General features: G+C 40.0%; 1 protein-coding gene across 8 annotated transcripts; it reads right to left on the bottom strand.

Annotated features, from left to right (window-relative positions):
- Positions 1-1,322: 1,322 nt before the first annotated feature.
- Positions 1,323-18,933, bottom strand: DUT (deoxyuridine triphosphatase). 8 transcript variants are annotated; one of them, XM_054239617.2, is made up of 8 exons: positions 18,895-18,933; positions 17,740-17,878; positions 15,641-15,732; positions 14,089-14,133; positions 8,023-8,112; positions 2,303-2,377; positions 2,086-2,156; positions 1,323-1,675 (listed from the first exon to the last, which is right to left on the bottom strand). In XM_054239617.2, the coding sequence occupies exons 1-8, from the start codon at positions 18,917-18,919 to the stop codon at positions 1,619-1,621; spliced, it is 594 nt and encodes a 197-aa protein (XP_054095592.1). In that variant the 5' UTR covers positions 18,920-18,933; the 3' UTR covers positions 1,323-1,618. The 8 variants fall into 8 exon arrangements, with proteins under 8 accessions (XP_054095592.1, XP_054095589.2, XP_054095593.1 ...); XM_054239614.2 differs by lacking the exon at positions 18,895-18,933 and adding an exon at positions 18,342-18,691; XM_054239618.2 differs by lacking the exon at positions 18,895-18,933 and adding an exon at positions 18,641-18,691.
- Positions 18,934-19,874: the final 941 nt, after the last annotated feature.

The following is a 19,874-nucleotide window of genomic DNA, read 5'->3' as shown; positions in this document are numbered from 1 at the left end:
CTTGAAATTCCCAGCCTCCGAAACTGAGAATAAATTTCCATTCTCTGTAAGTTACCATCTCAGATATAGCAGCACAAAAAAAGGCAGTGATCATCATTAACTAAAATGTTATGCAGGTTGCTAAACCTCTCTGAGCCTGTTTCTGTCATCTATACAATGGGTTTTATCTACTTTCTCCAGTATAAGCAAAAACCCAGCTGTTTATGGAGTACCTGTTACAGCAGACTTTCTGTAAGAGGTAACTAATATTAACAGTGTAAACTAAGACCATATCTCTCGGTAGCCATGTAATACTGTTTGTTCTTATTAAATTGTTACTCAATATTGATCACAGTTCAGCTGCACAAAACAGAATCCATTCTGGTTCAGGAGAAAAATATTTAAATTTTATTGACAATAGAAATAATTTTTAGCCCAACACAGTAAGCAAAAATGCTGGCAATGTCCCACTGAGTTGATTTCACGACTCATTAATGAATTGTGACCCACAGATAAACAATTACACTGCAGGGTATTAAATGGCCTGAAGAATCACCAGCAAAGAAGAAACACTAGCCTGTGCTTCCAGAAACTGGGTGGCCGAGCGAGCTGATTGCTCCAGAAGCACTCCATGAATATGACCCACATCCTCAGAACGATGTATGGTGTCTCACAGAATCTCATGGACAAAACCTAAGTGACACCCAAAACCCTGATACAAAGGAATCAGAAAAATACAGTAAAGAAAAGAAAGCACATTAGCAGAAACTGCCAAAAGATGTTAATCAAGCTAGGTCACAGACTCAGTCCCCTATCTGCAATGACATGCTTCTTGTATGTATTTATTCAAGCTATGCATGTGAGATGGAAAAACCTGGTAGCCGAAGTATACGTTATGTATCTTATCCCTATAAAAGGCATATTTTCTTGATTACGGCCTATTGCTACTTCCCTGAGGGAAACTCATTAACTAGTATAATTTGCCTAATGAGACGAAATTCAGGGGAACAAACCAAAGGTAACAAATCCCAAGCTACATGTCTTTCACAAACACACCTCTACCCAGTCAATAGAGGATTTATCAAAACAAAGATTAATAATGGAGAAATAAGCTGAGGATTCTTTTCTCATCCTCATCACAAAGAATCTTAAGATTAAAAAGTTCTTAGACTACTGAAGAGAACAGAAGAAGAAATAACTTTAATCTCTCCTATTCATTTTTAGTTCTTTTAGTTCAGCTTCTGCGATATTTTATACCTGTGAAAGAATTTAGTTTGCTGAATAAAAAGCATTGCTTAAGATTTAAAGCAATTAAAGCAAAATAAGTTGCTCAATGGGTATTATTTGAGTTAAACAATAGTATTTTTTATTCTGTAATCGATGAACATTTGATTTTAAGATACTGTTTACATCAGGTAACCACAAAGCAGATTTACGTACAACCATCAACTGCAGAAAAACAAAGTTTCTTTAAAAAAACAAAATTTCTTTAATCATAAAAAAAAAAAAAATAAAGAATGCAGTACTTTTAGAAGGTATTAAGTTTACAGAAGTACAAAACACCAAAACACTTTAAGCAAAAATTTTTTGTTTTTAAGAAGAAGGTATGACTTCTGGTTTTCTGTTCTTGGCATAAATTTTAATTCTTCCCAGTGGAACCAAAACCTCCCGAACCCCTTTTGGTGTCATCCAAAGCCTGAAAGACAGAAAAGCATCACAGTTTTCTTCAGAGCCTTTCAGTTTTCCTCTCCAGCTCCTAAGAAAAATGATATCGCCAGAACTGTACTCCTGCTATGTCATCTTTTCAAAAGCGAGATCACAGAAAGAAAATAATTAAATTCTAAAAAGTTCCATAAATTATAATCTTGGCTAACTGTAAAAAATTCTAAGAAAATATCAAAAGTTCAGATATTTAAATAACTTATCCAAATACTACATACCTACATAAAAAACATTTTAAGAAATTCAAAACTATTATTTGAAATTTGTGTAAGTTTAGTCATATCTACTCTTTAGTTACAAACAGCATATTAAATCCTCATGATATACATTTCTTCATTTAAGATGTTATATCGCTTATTCTCTATCAGCTTTTATAACACTTACTTGAACTTCTTCTATTTCTGGGTAAAAAATCCGTTCACAAATGAGCTGTGCAATTCGATCACCTTTTTTGACTTCAAAGAAAGAACAGTTTATTACTGATGTTATTGACACATCTACATCCTGTTTTATTCAATGAGAATTAAAGGAGTCAATATTATTTACACATACTGACTCCAAAAATTCACTAAAATTATGTGAATGTATACATTTAACATACCTTCAAACTTTTCTTTGCCAAAATTAAACAGTACAACACCAACATTTCCTCTATAATCTTCATCTATGACACCAGCTAGAGAAAAGAAAAATAATAGTATCGCAATTTTTGCTATTGGAAAACTAGAGGTGTAAGATTTTCTCAAAACCATTGTTAGGTAGCTCTGGATATTTATTCTTACAGTTGAATAACTGAATCTTGCCCTGGTACTATATAAAGCCTTAAAACCAAGAAATAGTGTTACTAAAACACAAAAATTTAGAAAAGAGGTCCTAATTTTCCAAACTGTCACTCTTTATCAAATGGCAACCATTTCCTATTTTAAACTGGGAGTAGCAATGACCATCTCCGACCTACTGTCTAAGCACTGCACACTTGCCAAGAAGACTGGAAGAAAATTACAATTTGCGTTTTAAAGGCTTTTCCTGGTATCAGCTTCCTGCTAATACCCATACTGAAATATTATTAAGTTGTAAATAAAAATGTCAAAAAGCCTAAAGCTCTACAATGTTTGAATAAATCAATGCTGAAACTGTTAGGCAGCAATCTTGCAAATATCAGAATATTCCATTTTTACACTAAAAATGAAACTGAACTTTTCAGTTCATAATCTTCCTCACCTTTGAATTTGAACCACTATCCTCTCTTAGAGCATGATTTCTCAAAAGACAGTAGCACAGAGGCTTCAAATGAGTATAACTTTTTATGTGTAATTAATACTTGCTTGAGATTATGAACACAGGGAGAAGATCTATGCAGGGGAGACCTGAGCCAGGTGCCTGCCACAGCCCAACGAGTTACACTTACCAGACTTGCTCCCATTTATCTTTAAGCCAATAATTTAATATATTTCCATAAACACAAGCACAGATAATACAGTTGCACCAGGCCTTTTCATTTTTTTTATATTGATAAATAATTCACAAAGCATACAATTCATCCATTTAAGTGTAAAATTCCACAGTTTATAGTGTATTCAGAGTTGGCCAAATATCTCCACAGTCAATTATAGCACATTTTCATTACCCTCCTTCCGAAAATCCCCTACCTATTAGTAGTCAGTCCCCTTCCTCCCCCCACCCCCAATTTCCTGCTATACATGTTAATTTTTTACCCTCAGTTTGTGAAAGGCTGGATAGGACTCACATGAATCTAACTGAATACAGCTCCATGTCACATCTTAACCTCTTAACTAACACCCTATCCTCAACAAAAACCCTTACGAAGGAAAAAAAATATGAAATAAAAATAATCCTGTGTTCAGTTCAGCTCAATGGGTAGTAATGCTATTTGCCCACACTCCTAATCATTTGAAATCTAACTAGAAAAACAAACCAAAACCCCCCAAAACATACCCACCCCACTTTTTTAAGAATATCCTTTCAATTTTCCCAAATAAGGGCAGGGGGAAAAAGCAAACCCTTAGGTCCACCATGGGGAAAAACACTCAGCAAAAACAACATTTTAGATTTTCCAAATGGATTACAACATAAGTTTAAATGAACTCTTGTGCTTTATGAATGAATGACTTAGAGATAAGTGAATCTGAATTTTAGCACTTTTTAAAGGTTCCTGATGCAATACTTTTATGAGAACAACGGTGAGTATAAAACTGGGCAGAAAAGCAACAAAGGCAGTTTATCTACTGTCTAGACTGAAGGAAACAATCAATTATTGAACCTGACCAATTCGAATACCAAACCCTGCTTTATTCCCCACACTAAGTTGGCCATTAATTTAGTCCTTAATATTTATGAAAAAATATAAAGATGAGATCAACTGTTTTCTACATTATATATAAAATACGTTGACTGCAGGGACAATTTAAATTAGACTTAATGAAGAAACCCCTCAACATAGCATGCTGTTCCATGCTAGAAAAAATGGCCACAGTAGGCTAGAGAACTTCCATGCTGGGAGATTTTGAGGTACAGGCTAATAATTCATCTATCTTGAATGAGTTAGAGAAAGACAATATGGACTGACTTCTGAACTTTTCTGTTTCTACTTTATTCAAAAATTTTAAAATAACCAAAACAATACAAATATATATAAAGTAAAAACTTACTCTCTTACCCTCCCTGAGGTAGCCAATGTTACAGAAATATATCTTACAAACTACCTTTTTTCTATTTAGAGGATCATAGAGGAAATACAGTACCATTCTCTTTCCTTTATTTTTTTGAGGCAGGGTCTTACTTTGTTGCCCAGGCTGGAGTCTGGTGGTACTATCGAGGCTTACTACAGCTTCAATCTCCAGTGATTCTCCCACCTCAGCCTCCAGATGCATAGGTACTACCACACCCGGCTAATTTTTTTATTTCTTGTAGAGAGAAGGTAACCCTATCTTGCTCAAAATGAGCCTCAAACTCCTGGGCTCAAGCAATCAGCCCATCTCAGCCTCCCTAAGTGCTGGGATTACAGGCATGAGCCACCACGCCCAACATGTACCATTATTTCTATGTAACTTTTCTCTTATATAGTATCAGACACAGGTGGCTTTTACATTTTGCTATAATAAATGAAGCAGCCCTTAAATATATCGTTGTCTGATATATTTTCATTTTCATCAAATAGGTTGCAAAAAAAGGGTTCCATCAGCAATATTTGAAAATGCCCATTTCCAAAATCCTTGCAAAATCTGATGGCAGCAATCTCCTACATTCTGGCCAATACGATGAGTAAAAAATGGTTATCTCATTGCCTCACTTCTCATTCCTTGATGACCAGTGAGGCTGGACTTTTCCCCTCCCATTTGTTGGACATTTGCATGTCCTTGTCTGTATTTTCATGCTTTTTTCTCATTTGTTCTTTTTTATAGAAGTTGCAAATATTTGCTTATTGGCTTTATAGTATCTTCTAACACACAAAAACACTCCCTTTTCGTAAAGACCTCTGCTATGTATCTGTAAAGTTGTTGTATCAGAACCAAACGACTGCGTGTCTTGCATTCTACAGAGAAACGTGATCTAAGATTTTATGCTTGGTACACAAAAATGTGAAAAACCCTTAATTGATTTAAAAGGAATTAAGAAGTTTGAAGTCAATTAAAATGTATGGCAGAAAAAAAGGCCCTCTGTAATTTTTTTTTTTTTTAGCATCAGTGCTGAAGGTATAAAAATTTCAGTAGTTCTCAATTCATTTACTACCCAATTGCCATGTGACCTTCAAGAAAAGCCTTCTCTGCTTATGGGATGTAAGTATCAGGGATATTTCTCCTCAGAGAAAGCAGAAAGTATCTTGAAGTTATCACTGGAAAAATCATGCATTGGAACTGGCAGAGTGATTAACTGACTTCAGGCAAAAGTTGTACTGTGTTTTGGCATGTCATTTGTTGGAAACCTTTTTTTAGTGAAATACTATCCACACCTACCAGATGTGAATTCTGAACAGAATCCTGCATGCTCAACTTTTCCCTTTGACCTTATTTACAGCCTGAGATTTCTAAGAACATCTCTCTTCAGAAATAAAAACTGTTGCCAATTATGATAAACTTGTGCCTAAGGGACATTTTTAAGATTCTCTGCATCCAAGAACACACCGCAATGTGATTTTATGAATAACACCATACCAACCACCAGGCAAACTAACTTTCCATTGTTTTACATGAAGTTATTTCCAGCAAGTTGTTCTAAACAGAGCAAAAATTAGTAACAAAGCCAAAAAAAAAGAAAAAGTTTCCACATAAAAACAATCTGTGAAGTCACTAAGGATAAAAGTTATATCTCACAGACTACTATGCGCCAAGCACTATATATTTAATATACATTATCATTTAATCTTCCCACCTCTCAGAGGCAGACACACTAATTTCCTTGGTAAGATGAAGAAACTGAGGCTCAGAAGCGTTAAGAAATAGCTAGTTAGTGACAGAGCTGGGACCTAAATCCAGTTGTTATTCCAAAGCTCCCATTCCTTGCACAGTAATTTGAGACTTCATTAAAAATATGTACAATCATTGATATCCTTCAGTTACAGTCCCAAATAACATAGCTGACCTTGTGAAAGCATTTTTGAACATCAGGCATAACTTACAGAGCCCAAGGACTCCTCAACCCAAGAGTGGCTATCAATGTCCATCCCTGCTATGTAAAACTCAGCTCCCCTTTAGTCCCTGAGAAAGAACTATGTACTTTTTTGGAGTCCTGTCTTGTCCCACAGCACCACCTAGTGACACTATGGAGAGACACCACACACACCAAATGTTAGACTAAGGGGCAGGTCTAGGATAGCCAGGCTTCATTAAGTGCTTAGTTAGCCCCCGCAGTGGCACATAAAAGTGAACTAATTCAGGACAGTGTTTAGTTGGTGAGGGGGATGCAGCAGGGTAATCTCCACACTTAATTGCAGTGGAAAGAACAAGGGGGATGGAATCACACAGAGATTCCAGTTTTTACCACATATCCGCTTGGACTTTTTCTGAGCCAGTTTCCTGATCTGTTAAAAAGCTCCATATAGTAGCTCTGTAAAAATGAGTGGAGGAGGAGATCTAGCACACCTACTTATCTGGGGGCCAAGATATCTTGTTAAACGAAACATTCACTACTGATGGGATAAAGGGTCAGTATACAGGGACCATGACTGGAATCTGAATCCCAGTCAGAGGAGATCTGAAGCAAGGAAACCGTTTCAGGAAAGCAGAAATTTCCTTAAATAAGGAGGGTAGCACTGTAGGTTAGAAATCCTACAGCAGGGACTTCTGCCAAGATGGCTAAATAGGAACAGCTCCCATTCATAGTTAACAGAGAGAGTGATCCAGAAGGCGAGTGATCTTCACATTTCCAACCAAAGTACCAGGTTCATGTCATTGGAACTGGTTAGAAGACGGTGAGAGTAGCCCAAGGAAGGCAAACGGAAGCAGGGTGGGGCACTGCCTCACCCAGGAAGCACAAGGGGCCGGAGAACTCTCTCTCTTAGCCAAGGGAAGCCTTTAGGGACTTTTACAGATACTCTGGCACTCTGGCCTAGATACTGCGCTTTTCCCACAGTCTTCACAACCCACAGACCAGGAGATTCCCTCTGGTGCCTACAATACCAGCAACCCGGGTTTCCAGCACAAAACTGGGTAGCTGTGGTAGCCAGGTTTTTTCTTCTCATACCCCAGTTTTTTGTTTTCATTCCCCTGAACAAAAGGGGGTTAAAGCCAGGGAGCCAAGCGATCTGGGTCTGTGGGTCCCACCCCCACAAAAACCAGCAAGCTAAGAGCCATTGGCTTGAAATTCTTGCAACCAGCATAGCAGTCTGAGCTCCACCTGGGACATTCGAGAAAGGTGGGGGGAGGGGCATCCACCATTACTGAGGCTCCAGTAGGCAGTTCTAAACTCACCTGTATAAACAAAGATGCCTGAAAGTTTACACAACAACCTGGTAGAGCCCACAGCAGCTCAGCAAAGCCTCTACAGGCAGACTGTGACCAGACTCCCTTCTTGCTGGGCAGGGCATCTCTGAAAAAAGGCAGCAGCCCTTCAGGGACTCATAAATAAAGCCCCTAGCTTCCTGGGACAGAGCACCTGGGAAAAGGGTCAGTGTGGGTCCTGCTTCAGTCGTCTCTGCCTAGCATCTCTGAAGGACCAACAGAGCTCCCAGCACAGCACTTAAGCTCTGATAAGGAACAGACTGCCTACTCAAGTGGCTCCGTGACCCCCGTTTATCCTAATAGACACCTCATACAGGACAGCTCTGGCTGACATCTGGCGGGTACCCTTCTGGGATGAAGTTACCAGAGGAAGAAACAGGCAGCAATCTTTGCTGTTCTGCAGCCCATAGGTGATTCACAGGCAAGCAGGGTCTGGAGTGGACCTCTAGAAGACCTGCAGCAGAGGGACCTGATGGTTAGAAGGAAAACTAAAAAACAGAAATAGCTTTAACATCAACAGAAAGATGTCCACTCAGAAACCCCATCCAAAAGTTACCAACTTCAAAGACCAAAGGTAGATAAATCCATGAAGATGGGAAGAAACCAGCACAAAACCACTGAAATCGCCAAAACAACGCCACTTCACCTCACCAGGAATGGAACAAAACTGGATAGAGAATGAGTCTGACGAACTGACAGAAGCAGGCTTCAGACGGTGGGTAATAACAAACGTCTCTGAGCTAAAGGAGCATGTTCTAACCCAATGTAGTCAAACTAAGAACCTTGAAAAAAGGTTAGATAAAAGGCTAACTAGAATAAACAACCTAGAGAAGAACACAAACAACTTGATGGAGCTGAAAAACACAGCGCAAGAACTTCATGAAGCATACACAAGTTTCAATAGCCAAACTGATCAAACGGAAAAAAAGATATCAGAGATTGAAGATCAACTCAATGAAATAAAGCAAGAAGGCACAATGAGAGAAAAAAGTGTGAAAAGAACGAAGCCTCCAAGAAATATAGGATGATGTGAAAAGACCAAATCTATGTTTGGATCGGTGTACCTGAATGTGACGGGGAGAATGAAACAAGTTGGAAAACACTCTTCAGGATATTATCCAGAACTTCCCCAACCTACCAAGGCAGGCCAACATTCAAATTCAGAAAATACAGAGAACACCGCAAAGGAATTCCTAAAGAAGAGCAACGCCAAGGCACATAATCGTCAGATTCATCAGGGTTGAAATTAAGGAAAAAATGCTAAGGGTAGCTGGAGAGAAAGGTTGGGTTACCTACTAATGGAAGCCCATCAGACTCACAGCAGATCTCTCCGCAGAAACCCTACAAGTCAGAACAGAGGCGGGGGTCAATATTCAACATCCTTAAAGGAAAGAATTTTCTACCCAGAATTTCATATCCAGCCAAACTAAGCTTCATAAGTGAAGGAGAAATAAAATCCTTTACAGACAAGAAACTGCCAAGAGATTTTGTCACCACCAGGCCTACCTTAAAAGAGCTCCTGAAGGAAACACTAAACATGGAAAGGAACAACCAGTACCAGCTGCAGCAAAAACATACCAAATTGTAAAGACCATTGACACTATGAAGAAACTGCATCAACTAATGGGCAAAACAACCAGCTAGCATCAAAATGGTAGGATCAAATTCACACGTAACAATATTAACCTTAAATGTAAATGGATAAATGCCCCAATTAAAAGACACCAACTAGCAAACTGGGTAGTCAAGACCCATCGGTGTGCTATATTCAGGAGACCCATTTCACATGCAAAGATACACATAGGCTCAAAATAAAGGGATGAAGGAAGATTTACCAAGCAAATGGAGACCAAAATGAAGCAGGGATTGCAATCCTAGTCTCTGATAAAACAGACTTTAAACAAACAAAAATCAAGAGAGACAAAGAAGGGCATTACATAATAGTAAAGGGATCAATGCAACAAGAGCTAACTATCCTAAATATATACATGCACTGAATACAGGAGCACCCAGATACATAAATCAAGGTCTTCATGACCTACAAAGAGACTTAGACTCCCACAGAGTAATAGTGGGAGACTTTAACACCTCATTGTCAATATTAGCTCGAGACAGAAAATTAACAAGGATATCCAGGACTTCAACTCAGATCTGGACTAAGCGGACCTAACAGACATCTACAGAACTCTCCACCCCAAATCCACAAAATATACATTCTTCTCAGAACCACATTGTACGTACTGTAAAACTGACCACATAATTGGAAATAAATCACTCCTCAGCAAATGCAAAAGAATGGGGAATCACAACAGTCTCTCAGACCACAGTGCAATCAAATTAGAACTCAGGATTAAGAAACTCACTCAGAACTGCACAAGTACATGGAAACTGAACAACCTGCTCCCGAATGACTACTGGATTAATAATGAAATGAAGGCAGAAATAAAAATGTTCTTCGAAACCAATGAGAACGAAGACACAATGTAACAATCTCTGGGACACATCTAAAGCAGTGTCTAGAGGGCAATTTATAGCACTAAATGCCCGCATGAGAAGCAAGGGAAGATCTAAATTCAACACCCTAATGTCACCATTAAAATAACAAGAGGAGCAAGAGCAAACAGAACTCAAAAGCAAGCAGAAGACAAGAAATACCTAAGATCAGAGCAGAACTGAAGGAAACAGAGACACAAAAACTCTTAAAAAAAAAAAAAAAAAAAATCAATAAATCCAGGAGCTGGTTTTTTGAAAAGATCAACAAAACAGATAGGCCGCTAGCCAGACTAATAAGAGAGAGAAGAATTGAACAGCTGCAATACAAAATGATAAAAGGGATATTACCACCAATTCCACAAAAATATAAACTGCCATCGGAGATTACTACAAACACCTCTATGCGCATAAACCAGTAAATCAAGAAGAAATGAACACTTCCTGGATGCTTACAACCACCCAAGGCTAAACCAGGAAGACGTTGAATCCCTGAATGTATCAACAAAAAGGTCTGAAGTTAAGGCAGCAATTAATAGCTTATCAACCAAAAAAAGTCCAGGACCAGACAGGTTCACAGCCAAATTCTACCAGAGATACAAAGAGGAGCTGGTACCATTCCTTCTGAAACGATTTCAAACAATACAAAAAAAGGGAATCCTCCCTAACTCATTTTATGAGTCCAACATCATCCTGATACCAAAACCTGGCAGAGACACAACTAAAACAGAAAATTTCAGGCCAATATCCATGATGAACATTGATGCAAAAATCTTCAATAAAATACTGGCAAACCTAATCCAACAGCACATCAAACAGCTTATCCATCACAATCAAGTAGGCTTCATCCCGGGGATGCAAGGCTGGTTCAACATATGCAAATCTATAAACGTAATCCCACATAAACAAAACCAAAGACAAAACCACATGATTATCTCAACAGATGCAGAGAAGACCTCTGACAAAATTCTACAGCCCTTTATGCTAAAAACTCTCTATAAACTAGGTATTAATGGAATGTTATCTCAAAATAGTAAGATCGATTTATGACAAACCCACAGCCAATATCATACTGAATGGGCAAAAACTGGAAGCACTCCCTTTGAAATCTGGCACTAGACAGGGATGCCCTCTCTCACCACTCCCATTCAACATAGTATTGGAAGTTCTGGCCAGGGCAATCAGTCAAGAAAAAGAAATAAAGGGTATTCAATCAGGAAAAGAGGAAGTAAAATTGTTTCTCTTTGCAGACAACATGATTATATATTTAGAAGATCCTATCTTCTCAGCCCAAAAGCTCCTTAAGATAAGCAAGTTTAGCAAAGTCTCAGGATACATAATCAATATGAAAAAATCACATGCATTCCTATACACCAATAACAGGCAAACAGAGAGCCAAATCATGAGTGAACTCCCACTCACAACTGCTACAAAGAGAATAAAATACCTAGGAACACAACTAACAAGGGATGTGAAGGACCTCTTCAAGGAGAACTATAAACCACTGTTCAAGGAAATAAGACAGGACACAAACAGATGGAAAAACATTCCATGCTCATGGTTAGGAAGAATCAATATTGTGAAAATGGCCATACTGCCCAAAGTAATTTATAGATTCAATGCTATCCCCATCAAACTACCACTGACTTTCTTCACAGAATTGGAAAAAACACACATTAAACTTCATATGGAACCAAAAGAGACTGCACATAGCCAAAACAATCCTAAGTAAAAAAACAAAACAAAAAAACAGAAAAACAAAGCTGGGGGCATCATGCTACCTGACTTCAAACTATACTGCAAAGCTACAGTAATCAAAACAGCATGGTACTGGTACCAAAACAGAGATATAGACCAATGGAACAGAACAGAGGCCTCAGAAGCAACACCACACATCTACCATCATCTGATCTTTGACAAACCTGACAAAAACAAGCAATGGGGAAAGGATTCCCTATTTAATAAATGGTGTTAGAAAAACTGGCTAGCCATATGCAGAAAGCTGAAACTGGATCCTTTCCCTACACCTTACACAAAAATTAACTCCAGATGGATTAAAGATTTAAACATAACACCTAACACCATAAAAACCCTAGAAGAAAATCTAGGCAATACCATTCAGGACATAGGTATGGGCAAGGACTTTGTGACCAAAAAAACAAACGCAATGGCAACAACAGCCAAAATAGAAAAATGGAATCTAATTAAACTGAAGAGCTTCTGCACAGCAAAAGAAACTATCATTAGAGTGAACCGGCAACCCACAGAATGGGAAAAATTTCTGCAATCTACCCATCAGACACAGGGCTAATATCCAGAATCTACAGAGAACTTAAACAAATTTACAAGAAAACATCCCCATCAAAAAGTGGGCGGATATGAACAGACACTTTCAAAAGACATTTATGCATCCAACAAACATATGAAAAAGAGCTCTTCATCACTGGTCATTAGAGAAATGCAAATCAAAACCACATTGAGTTACCATCTCACACCAGTTAGAATGGCAATCATTAAAAAGTCAGGAGACAACAGATGTTGGAGAGGATGTGGAGAAAGAGGAACACTTTTACACTGCTGGGAGTGTAAATTAGTTCAACCATGGTGGACGCCAGTATGGGGATTACCCAGGGATCTAGAAACAGAAATACCATTTGACCCAGCAATCCCATTACTGGGTATATACCCAAAAGATTATAAAACATTCAACTATTAAGACACATGCACAAGTATGTTTATTGTGGAACTGTTTACAATAGCAAAGACTTAGAACCAACCCAAATGCCCATCACTGATAGACTGGATAAACAAAATGTGGCACATATTCACCATGGAATACTATGCAGCCATAAAAAAAGTATGAGTTCATGTGCTTTGCAGGGATATAGATTAAACTGGAAACCATCATTCTCAACAAACTGACACAAGAACAGAAAACCAAATACAGCATGTTCTCACTCATAAGTGGGTATTGAACAATGAGAACACATGGACACAGGGAGGGGAACATCACACACTGCGGCCTGTCAGGGGTAGGAGGGCTAGGGAAGGGATAGCAGGGGGTGGGCACTGGGGAGGGCTAACGTTAGGGGAAATACCTAATGTAGATGACGGAGACGAGGGGAGGGATTGGATGCAGCAAACCACCATGGCATATGTACACCTATATAACAAACCTGCACGTTCTGCACATGTGCCCCAGAACTTAAAAGTATGATTAAAAAGAAAAAAAAAGATACTGAGGGTTCTTCACAAAAGGTACCACATGAGGTAGTGTTAACTTTGGGAGATATGAGAAAGACTTTATTATAAGGGAAACAGGTACCACAAAGGACTCTCCTGACAAATTTAGAGAAAACTGTTTTCTCTACTGACTTCAGGGAAAGATATTCTTGTATCTTGCTATAGACAGATAGCTCTCCTATCAAGGTAAGAAAATTCTTACAAGATAGACTTGCATTTTCTACAATTCTGTTGCTTACTCAATAATTATTACATCATCAAATTTAAGTCATTATTAATTAGGTAATAATTATTTTTAGAATTAAGTTAAAATATATAGTAGTTAAAAATATAATTGCTTAAAATAATTGCAAACTTTTCCTTCTCTTGTAATAACAAGCTTTCCGCTAATAGTCATTTTTGACAAAATGCAGATTATCACTAAACCAAGGCAAAAATCCTATTTGTCAGATAGTGCCTAGTCAGCCTATCAGTAAAACAACATGCATTTTACATAATGTAATTTAAAAATTAGACGTGAAATAGTATTTGAAATTTTATAATTGTCTTACTTCATATATGGAAATTTCTAAAGAGGCAAGTCACAACAAAAAATCATTTTTTTAAAAATAAAATCTGTCATTTGAATACTGCCTTTCAAACAAAGACAAAGGAAATACTTGCAAACATTTACAAAATAAAAAAGGAAATATATTACCTCCTACATCAATAAAGTGTTTTGCAGCCAAGCCAGACCGTGGAGCTAAAAAACAAAAAAGGAGACGGTTATTTTAAGGGAGAAGGGCTATGCTAGATATAGCTGACGCAATTTAAGCATGTCATTCTCTTCACCTATCATATCGATATCTTCATCTTAACTCTAGCACAGCATTTTGAATTAAAGAATATATTCATCATACTGTATTACCAAAGTTGGAAATAATAGTTTAGAAAAATTCTACAAGGTCTTAATTCAAAACTACCTTAAACCGCTCCCATGTGACTTCAATGGAGAATTTCTGGTGGTGTAGACATGGGAGAACAACTACTAGAATAAACTGAAAGGTGAGGAAGCCGGAACAACTGAAGCATGCTCTTTCAAGAAGGTTAGCCTCAAAGGGGAACAGAGGAGTGTGGCCGGCAGGAATACAGTACCAAGGAAGAGGACTTTGGTTTTAAGATGGGACACCACAACATGTACAATGTAGACAGGAAGGGAGAGTAAGAAGGGAGATGGGAACAAATCTAACCAAATAGCAGAGCACAGTCTAGAACCTGAGACCCCACTATTCAAGATTCAGATGCTAAAAGACATGCCTGAAGGAAACATATGAACCAGAGTAAGATAAATGGGCTAGTATCAGTTAAGCAAAATACCAAAAACCAAGTCTCAATGGTTCAATGTTAGTATACTTTTTAATCCTAAAAAATGAAAAAAAGAGCTAAGTTTATACCTTATACTTGCTGACTCAAGCATCACGCCTATAATGAATTATCCTAACTTCTAATATTTTATTTTAGAATAATTTAAATCAGGCACTTTGTCAGTAATGCTGCCTCTTTCTGTAATGACCTTTATTTCACTCCATCTCCGGCCCCTTCCCCTGAAAAACGTCTTAAAAATGCAGTTAATGATACCCAAGAGATGAGATCAGAGCCCATCTTGTTATCTTTTAAAGGCTGAAGTACTGGCAGTTTCCCCACTCATGGCTAATAAGATAGTGCCAGCCTAGCTCCCTACCCCGGAGGAGGGTGTCACAGTTCCACTGGCTCCTTTATGTTTACTCCGAAGTTAGTCAAAAAGAGCTTACACTCTTGCAAAGAACTCTGGGAACAACTGATCCATTACCGAAAAATCAAACCTGTTGACTTGTACTCCATTTTGTCCTAGCTCCTCCCAATCCCTCTAGAACACTGAAGAGTACTCCTTACCCTACCCCATGGACAAACAAGAAAAGGTTAAACAGGCTTACACACTCTAGGACCAACAAGGTTAGAAGTTTTACTCTCATAATATAAAATGTCTTGTTCTGAGAACAACCTCCTAGCCCAATGTGAACCTAAAAGCTCTAGTGAGGAAGGAGAAAAATAAAAGGGGTCAAAAAGAGGCAAAGCAGAGATGTAAATGAAGCCTTTCAGACAGTGCATTTGCTATCACAAATGGGGACACAGCCCAAGCAATATTATCTGCTTATTACCCCAAATGAAACATGAAGAATGTATCACAAAGGAGAGCTTGGCAAATAGTACCTGTTTCTTAAATGACTTACCTACTCTTCCGTAACACCCAGAAGGAAGCGCTATCTGTATGTCTGTTTTCACAAGAGCTTTCTCCATAGGTGGTATTGTATAATCATAGGCACTAAGAAAATATTGAAAGAAAGTAAATGCAAATCTACTTATAAAACTGGTTTTACATTTTGTTTGCGACCAAGCATATAAAATTGCTTTCAATACATTAATGAATGAATGCTAGTTTCTAAAATCGACCTTGCTATGAATTCCCAATCCATCTTAAAAGTTTATGAAGAAGGTAGAGGTAGCTATTTTCTTTTATTGAAATGACAGCTTTAGATAAAATAATTCTCTGTAATTTTGATGGTGTGAAGAGATGCCAACATTGTAAATGTTTGTCCCTGAACAGAAGTTTATTGGGAAACTGAGGTACTTATGAGCATGAAGGGGCACAAAAGCAAACTTTCAAAAGGTGGATGCTTTGCTACCAGTTTGAAAAGAAAAAAAATGAAGAAAGAACCAAGAAAAAAGGCCAAATACTGGCCAAAAATAGCTATCCTTAAGCCTTCACTATGTGCCAGGCACAGTTCTAATTGGTATATATATATATATATATATATAAACTCATTTTATTCTCACAATCATCTACGTGATTAGGGAAAACCTGCAGAAGGAAAAGAGAAAAAGGGTGGACAAAATAAGAGCGATAAAGAACTGCGTTGTATCTGTCAGGATGGGCTTGGTACTTTACCAAGCCTAGGCCATGAACTTCCCGGCTGAAGGAGAGAGCTAATCACTCTCAACAGCCCGTGGAGATAGATCTTGCTAAGGAACGGAATTCCTCGAAGGTCCACACAGCAAATGCTGCCATTCTTGCTATTACTGTGGCCCTCTCCAGGGTAGAAAGTTGAGATTTTACAATGAGCAGACCGGAAGTTTACTTTGGAGGCCTTAATTAAGTCTGGTAAAGCAGTACTACACTTCCCCTTCTTTCACTGAAATCCCTCTTTAAACAGTTAAGCCCTAATTTATTGCAGAGACACATTATTTCCATGTCAATTTCAGTACACAGAAAGTCACCTGTGTTTATCAGGAAACTAAAGTATCTTAAATCAAGGACTCCCCTAGGACTCACAAAAGTGCTCCAATATATACTTTGGAAAGATCTAGTTAAACTACATCACACTACTTTTTTCATTAAAATCAAGAGACTGTACAGTTTTTCCAGCTACAATTGTCCATACCTAATTTCCTTCTCCATTTTTTTCTGTTGCTATCATCATGCACTCCTTTCTCTTCTCCTGTGTTTAGACCAATAGCTCTCATGTTCAAATTACCTGAGATAATTTAAAATAAATCCCAGTGCTGGAGATTTAGTTATATAATAAACCCTCCTCCTTCAGCATTACTTTTGACCTACCTTAATGGTTCTAAGAACTGGGCACAGTGGTCAAATGAAAAAAAAAAAAAAAAAAAAGCCCAAAATTCAGGGTGAAAAAAATTCTATTACCTTCAAGCCTCTGGGCAGATCAATTCAGCTCTTCACAAACTCCCACCTGTGTAAAAAGTAACACTAATCTACTTAAGGATTGTTGTGAGGACTAAGAAAGTTTATGGTACAGGTAAAACCTGCCGTAGAGATGAAAGCGTGGTAGCATTAAAAGCAGCTCTGCCTTTCCTGTTCAGGTGTCTTTTGAAATTCCGCCCTGGGGTCACATGAATGCATAGAAAATAACTCTTTTAAGGCAGATGTATGCTTGTTAATTCTATTCTTAGGTATTTTCACGCTCACATCCAGGCTCTCACCTCGGCTTTTCTATTGAGCACAGCATCACCCTCAGGCCACTCAGAAGCCACCACGTGCCTTCCCAATCTCTACCTTCTATTTAGGAAGGGTACAAGACAGGCTGCAAAGTAACGTCTTGGTAGACACTGTATAGCTATTTTACTTACTCTGCACTCTGCCCAAATCTCTATTTATGCTAAAGATGAAAGCTAAAATTTTCGACATGAAAAAAGGCAGATATCCTATTTACGTCTAGCTTGTTCCTGTAATGTCTTTGGTGACTGTTTGTAGCTGCGGCAGCGGATGGCCAGCCCTTCCCAGCCTCCTCGCCGAGAGCTCCCCGCTTACCTGTACAGGTCGTAGCCCGCGGCCCGAGCGGAGCCCCGCGTGGGGGCCGTGGCGTGCTCGGAGAGCCTGGCAAAGCGGAGCTGCATGACGCCCTCCTCCGCGGGCCGAGCCCGCTTGCTGGGTGAAACGGCGGGTGTCTCTTCAGAGGAGGGCATGGTAGAGCCAGAAGGCGAGCGAGGAGAGCGCCCGGGGAACAAGAGAACGTTAAGATAAGCAGCTGCGCAGGGAATCCGCCCAAACCAAAATTTCCCGCCAGCTCCGCCCCACCCACTGCCCCCTCCAGGACGAGTCCACAGTTCTGGCTGAGAGGGGAGGCGGGATTCACATTTCGGGCTAGAAGCCCTTCTCGGAAAGCAAGTTTGGGAACGGAAACTACTAGGTCCCAGTCAACATTCCACATTCAGCGCGCGAGGCCGACGGTGGGGGCAGCTCCTGGGGCATTGCCCTCACACACTAGAAAGCCGCCCCCTCCGCCAGGGGACCCGTATGACTCCCCCCGCGCGCAAAGAGGCCGCTCACAGCCCTACTTCCCCCACTGTCTCTAGCCGGAGGGTTTCCTTCCGGACTGCTGGGGCCCCTCGCACGCCTCTCTCCTCCCCCACCAGAGCGCCAGGCATCCCCGAGTCTTAGGAAGCAGGCCCTTCCCGCGCCCCCGACTGTACTGGCTCCTCGGCAGCCTCGGCTCAGGCGGCCAGCGCTGGACAGCGGCCGGGGCCTCCCGTGCTGCGCGGCGCGGCCGAGGGGCTGGCCTGGCTCGGAGAGTCCCGCTGCCTCGGCCCTCAGCCGTGCGCCTGTCGCGTTTTGTATCGCTGAGCGAAGCAGAGATGGAAGGAAATGATAGCAGAGCGCGGGGCGAGGGCAGATGGGAGTCATTTCCCCCAAAGTTTGAGCTGGTTGGCACCTCCGGACGTGCGCCCGGCTTCCACCCTGAAGACGCGCGCCTCCCGGGCACATGACCTCGGAAGCAGTCGCCGCCGAGGGGCGTGGTGAGGTGGCGTCCAGGGCTGCCGCAGGCTCTGGGGCTCCAGGAACTCTGCGCCCTTGGCGCCCTGAGTCTTGCTGCTGCCTCCGCCTCTTTCCCTCGTTCTTGTTTGCTCTGGTCTTCATTTTCTGAGAGTGTCCGCCAGGCCTGGGCCCTGTTCCTGGCTAACTTACCTGGGGCGGCACTGCTGGCGGCCATGACTCCCGGACTCTGAGCTCCTAGGCGCCCAAAGCCCCTTAACCGCAACGCCACGCCTTTGACATTTACTGCGCCCGGGGCCGCTTCCCAGGCTGTGGGCAAGAAGCTGATTTCCTTCTAGCGCCGAGGGCTAGACGTTGTAGTGTTTATTCCACTGGAGGCAGGGAGGGCGCTAGTATCAGCACAGATTTGGGATAACCCAACGGAAACGCCGCGGGAACCCGGTGGCTAGGAGTAGAACTAGGATCTCAGGCCGCGATGGTAGAGTTTACAGTGGGGCATAAAGCAATAGCTTTCTAGATAGTTGTCAATAATGCAAGTATCTCGATATTTCTAAAAAAAATCTGAGAATTGAATGGTTTTGAATTTTCAACATCAAAAGAGACAGTTTTAGATAAAAGTAGAAGTGTTATTAAAGTATTATTGGGGAAGTTTTACATTTGTTGCTGTGCCTTTCCTTACAGGCCCCGCCTTTTCAGTCACCTTAACTGGTTCCTCTTCGTTATTGGGATTCCTTTGAATGAGGCTATGGAGTATACACTGCCTTTTCTGGACCAGTCTTGCAACTTTTCGACCTGGATTTGAGCCAACGTTATTTTGCTCCCTTAAATAACTACGTTCTCCAGTTATTTACTGAAAATGTTCACGTGAGAGATACGTTGAGTCCTTGCCTTTACTAAAATGTGGTGATTGTAATGACTTCATTTTCCTAGACCCAGATAAAAGTCTCACTTTATTCATGAAACTTCCTTACAATCAGCAGTGACCTCTGCCCCATGTTACGTTTTAACACTTACTATATCATTCATTAGTCATTAGCCATATACTCTAATTGTGTAATCTAATGATGTATATGCATTTTATCTTTCAAACGAATTAGTCATAAACTTTTATGAATTCTTCAAAGCACTTACTTCAGTGTATTACACAAAAATTACTTGTCTCGTTACAATAT

This window comes from Callithrix jacchus, chromosome 8, assembly GCF_049354715.1.
Source record: "Callithrix jacchus isolate 240 chromosome 8, calJac240_pri, whole genome shotgun sequence".
Lineage (NCBI taxonomy): Eukaryota > Metazoa > Chordata > Mammalia > Primates > Cebidae > Callithrix > Callithrix jacchus.
Note: the sequence above shows the minus strand (reverse complement) of the source record. Positions and strands in the feature narration are given on the sequence as shown.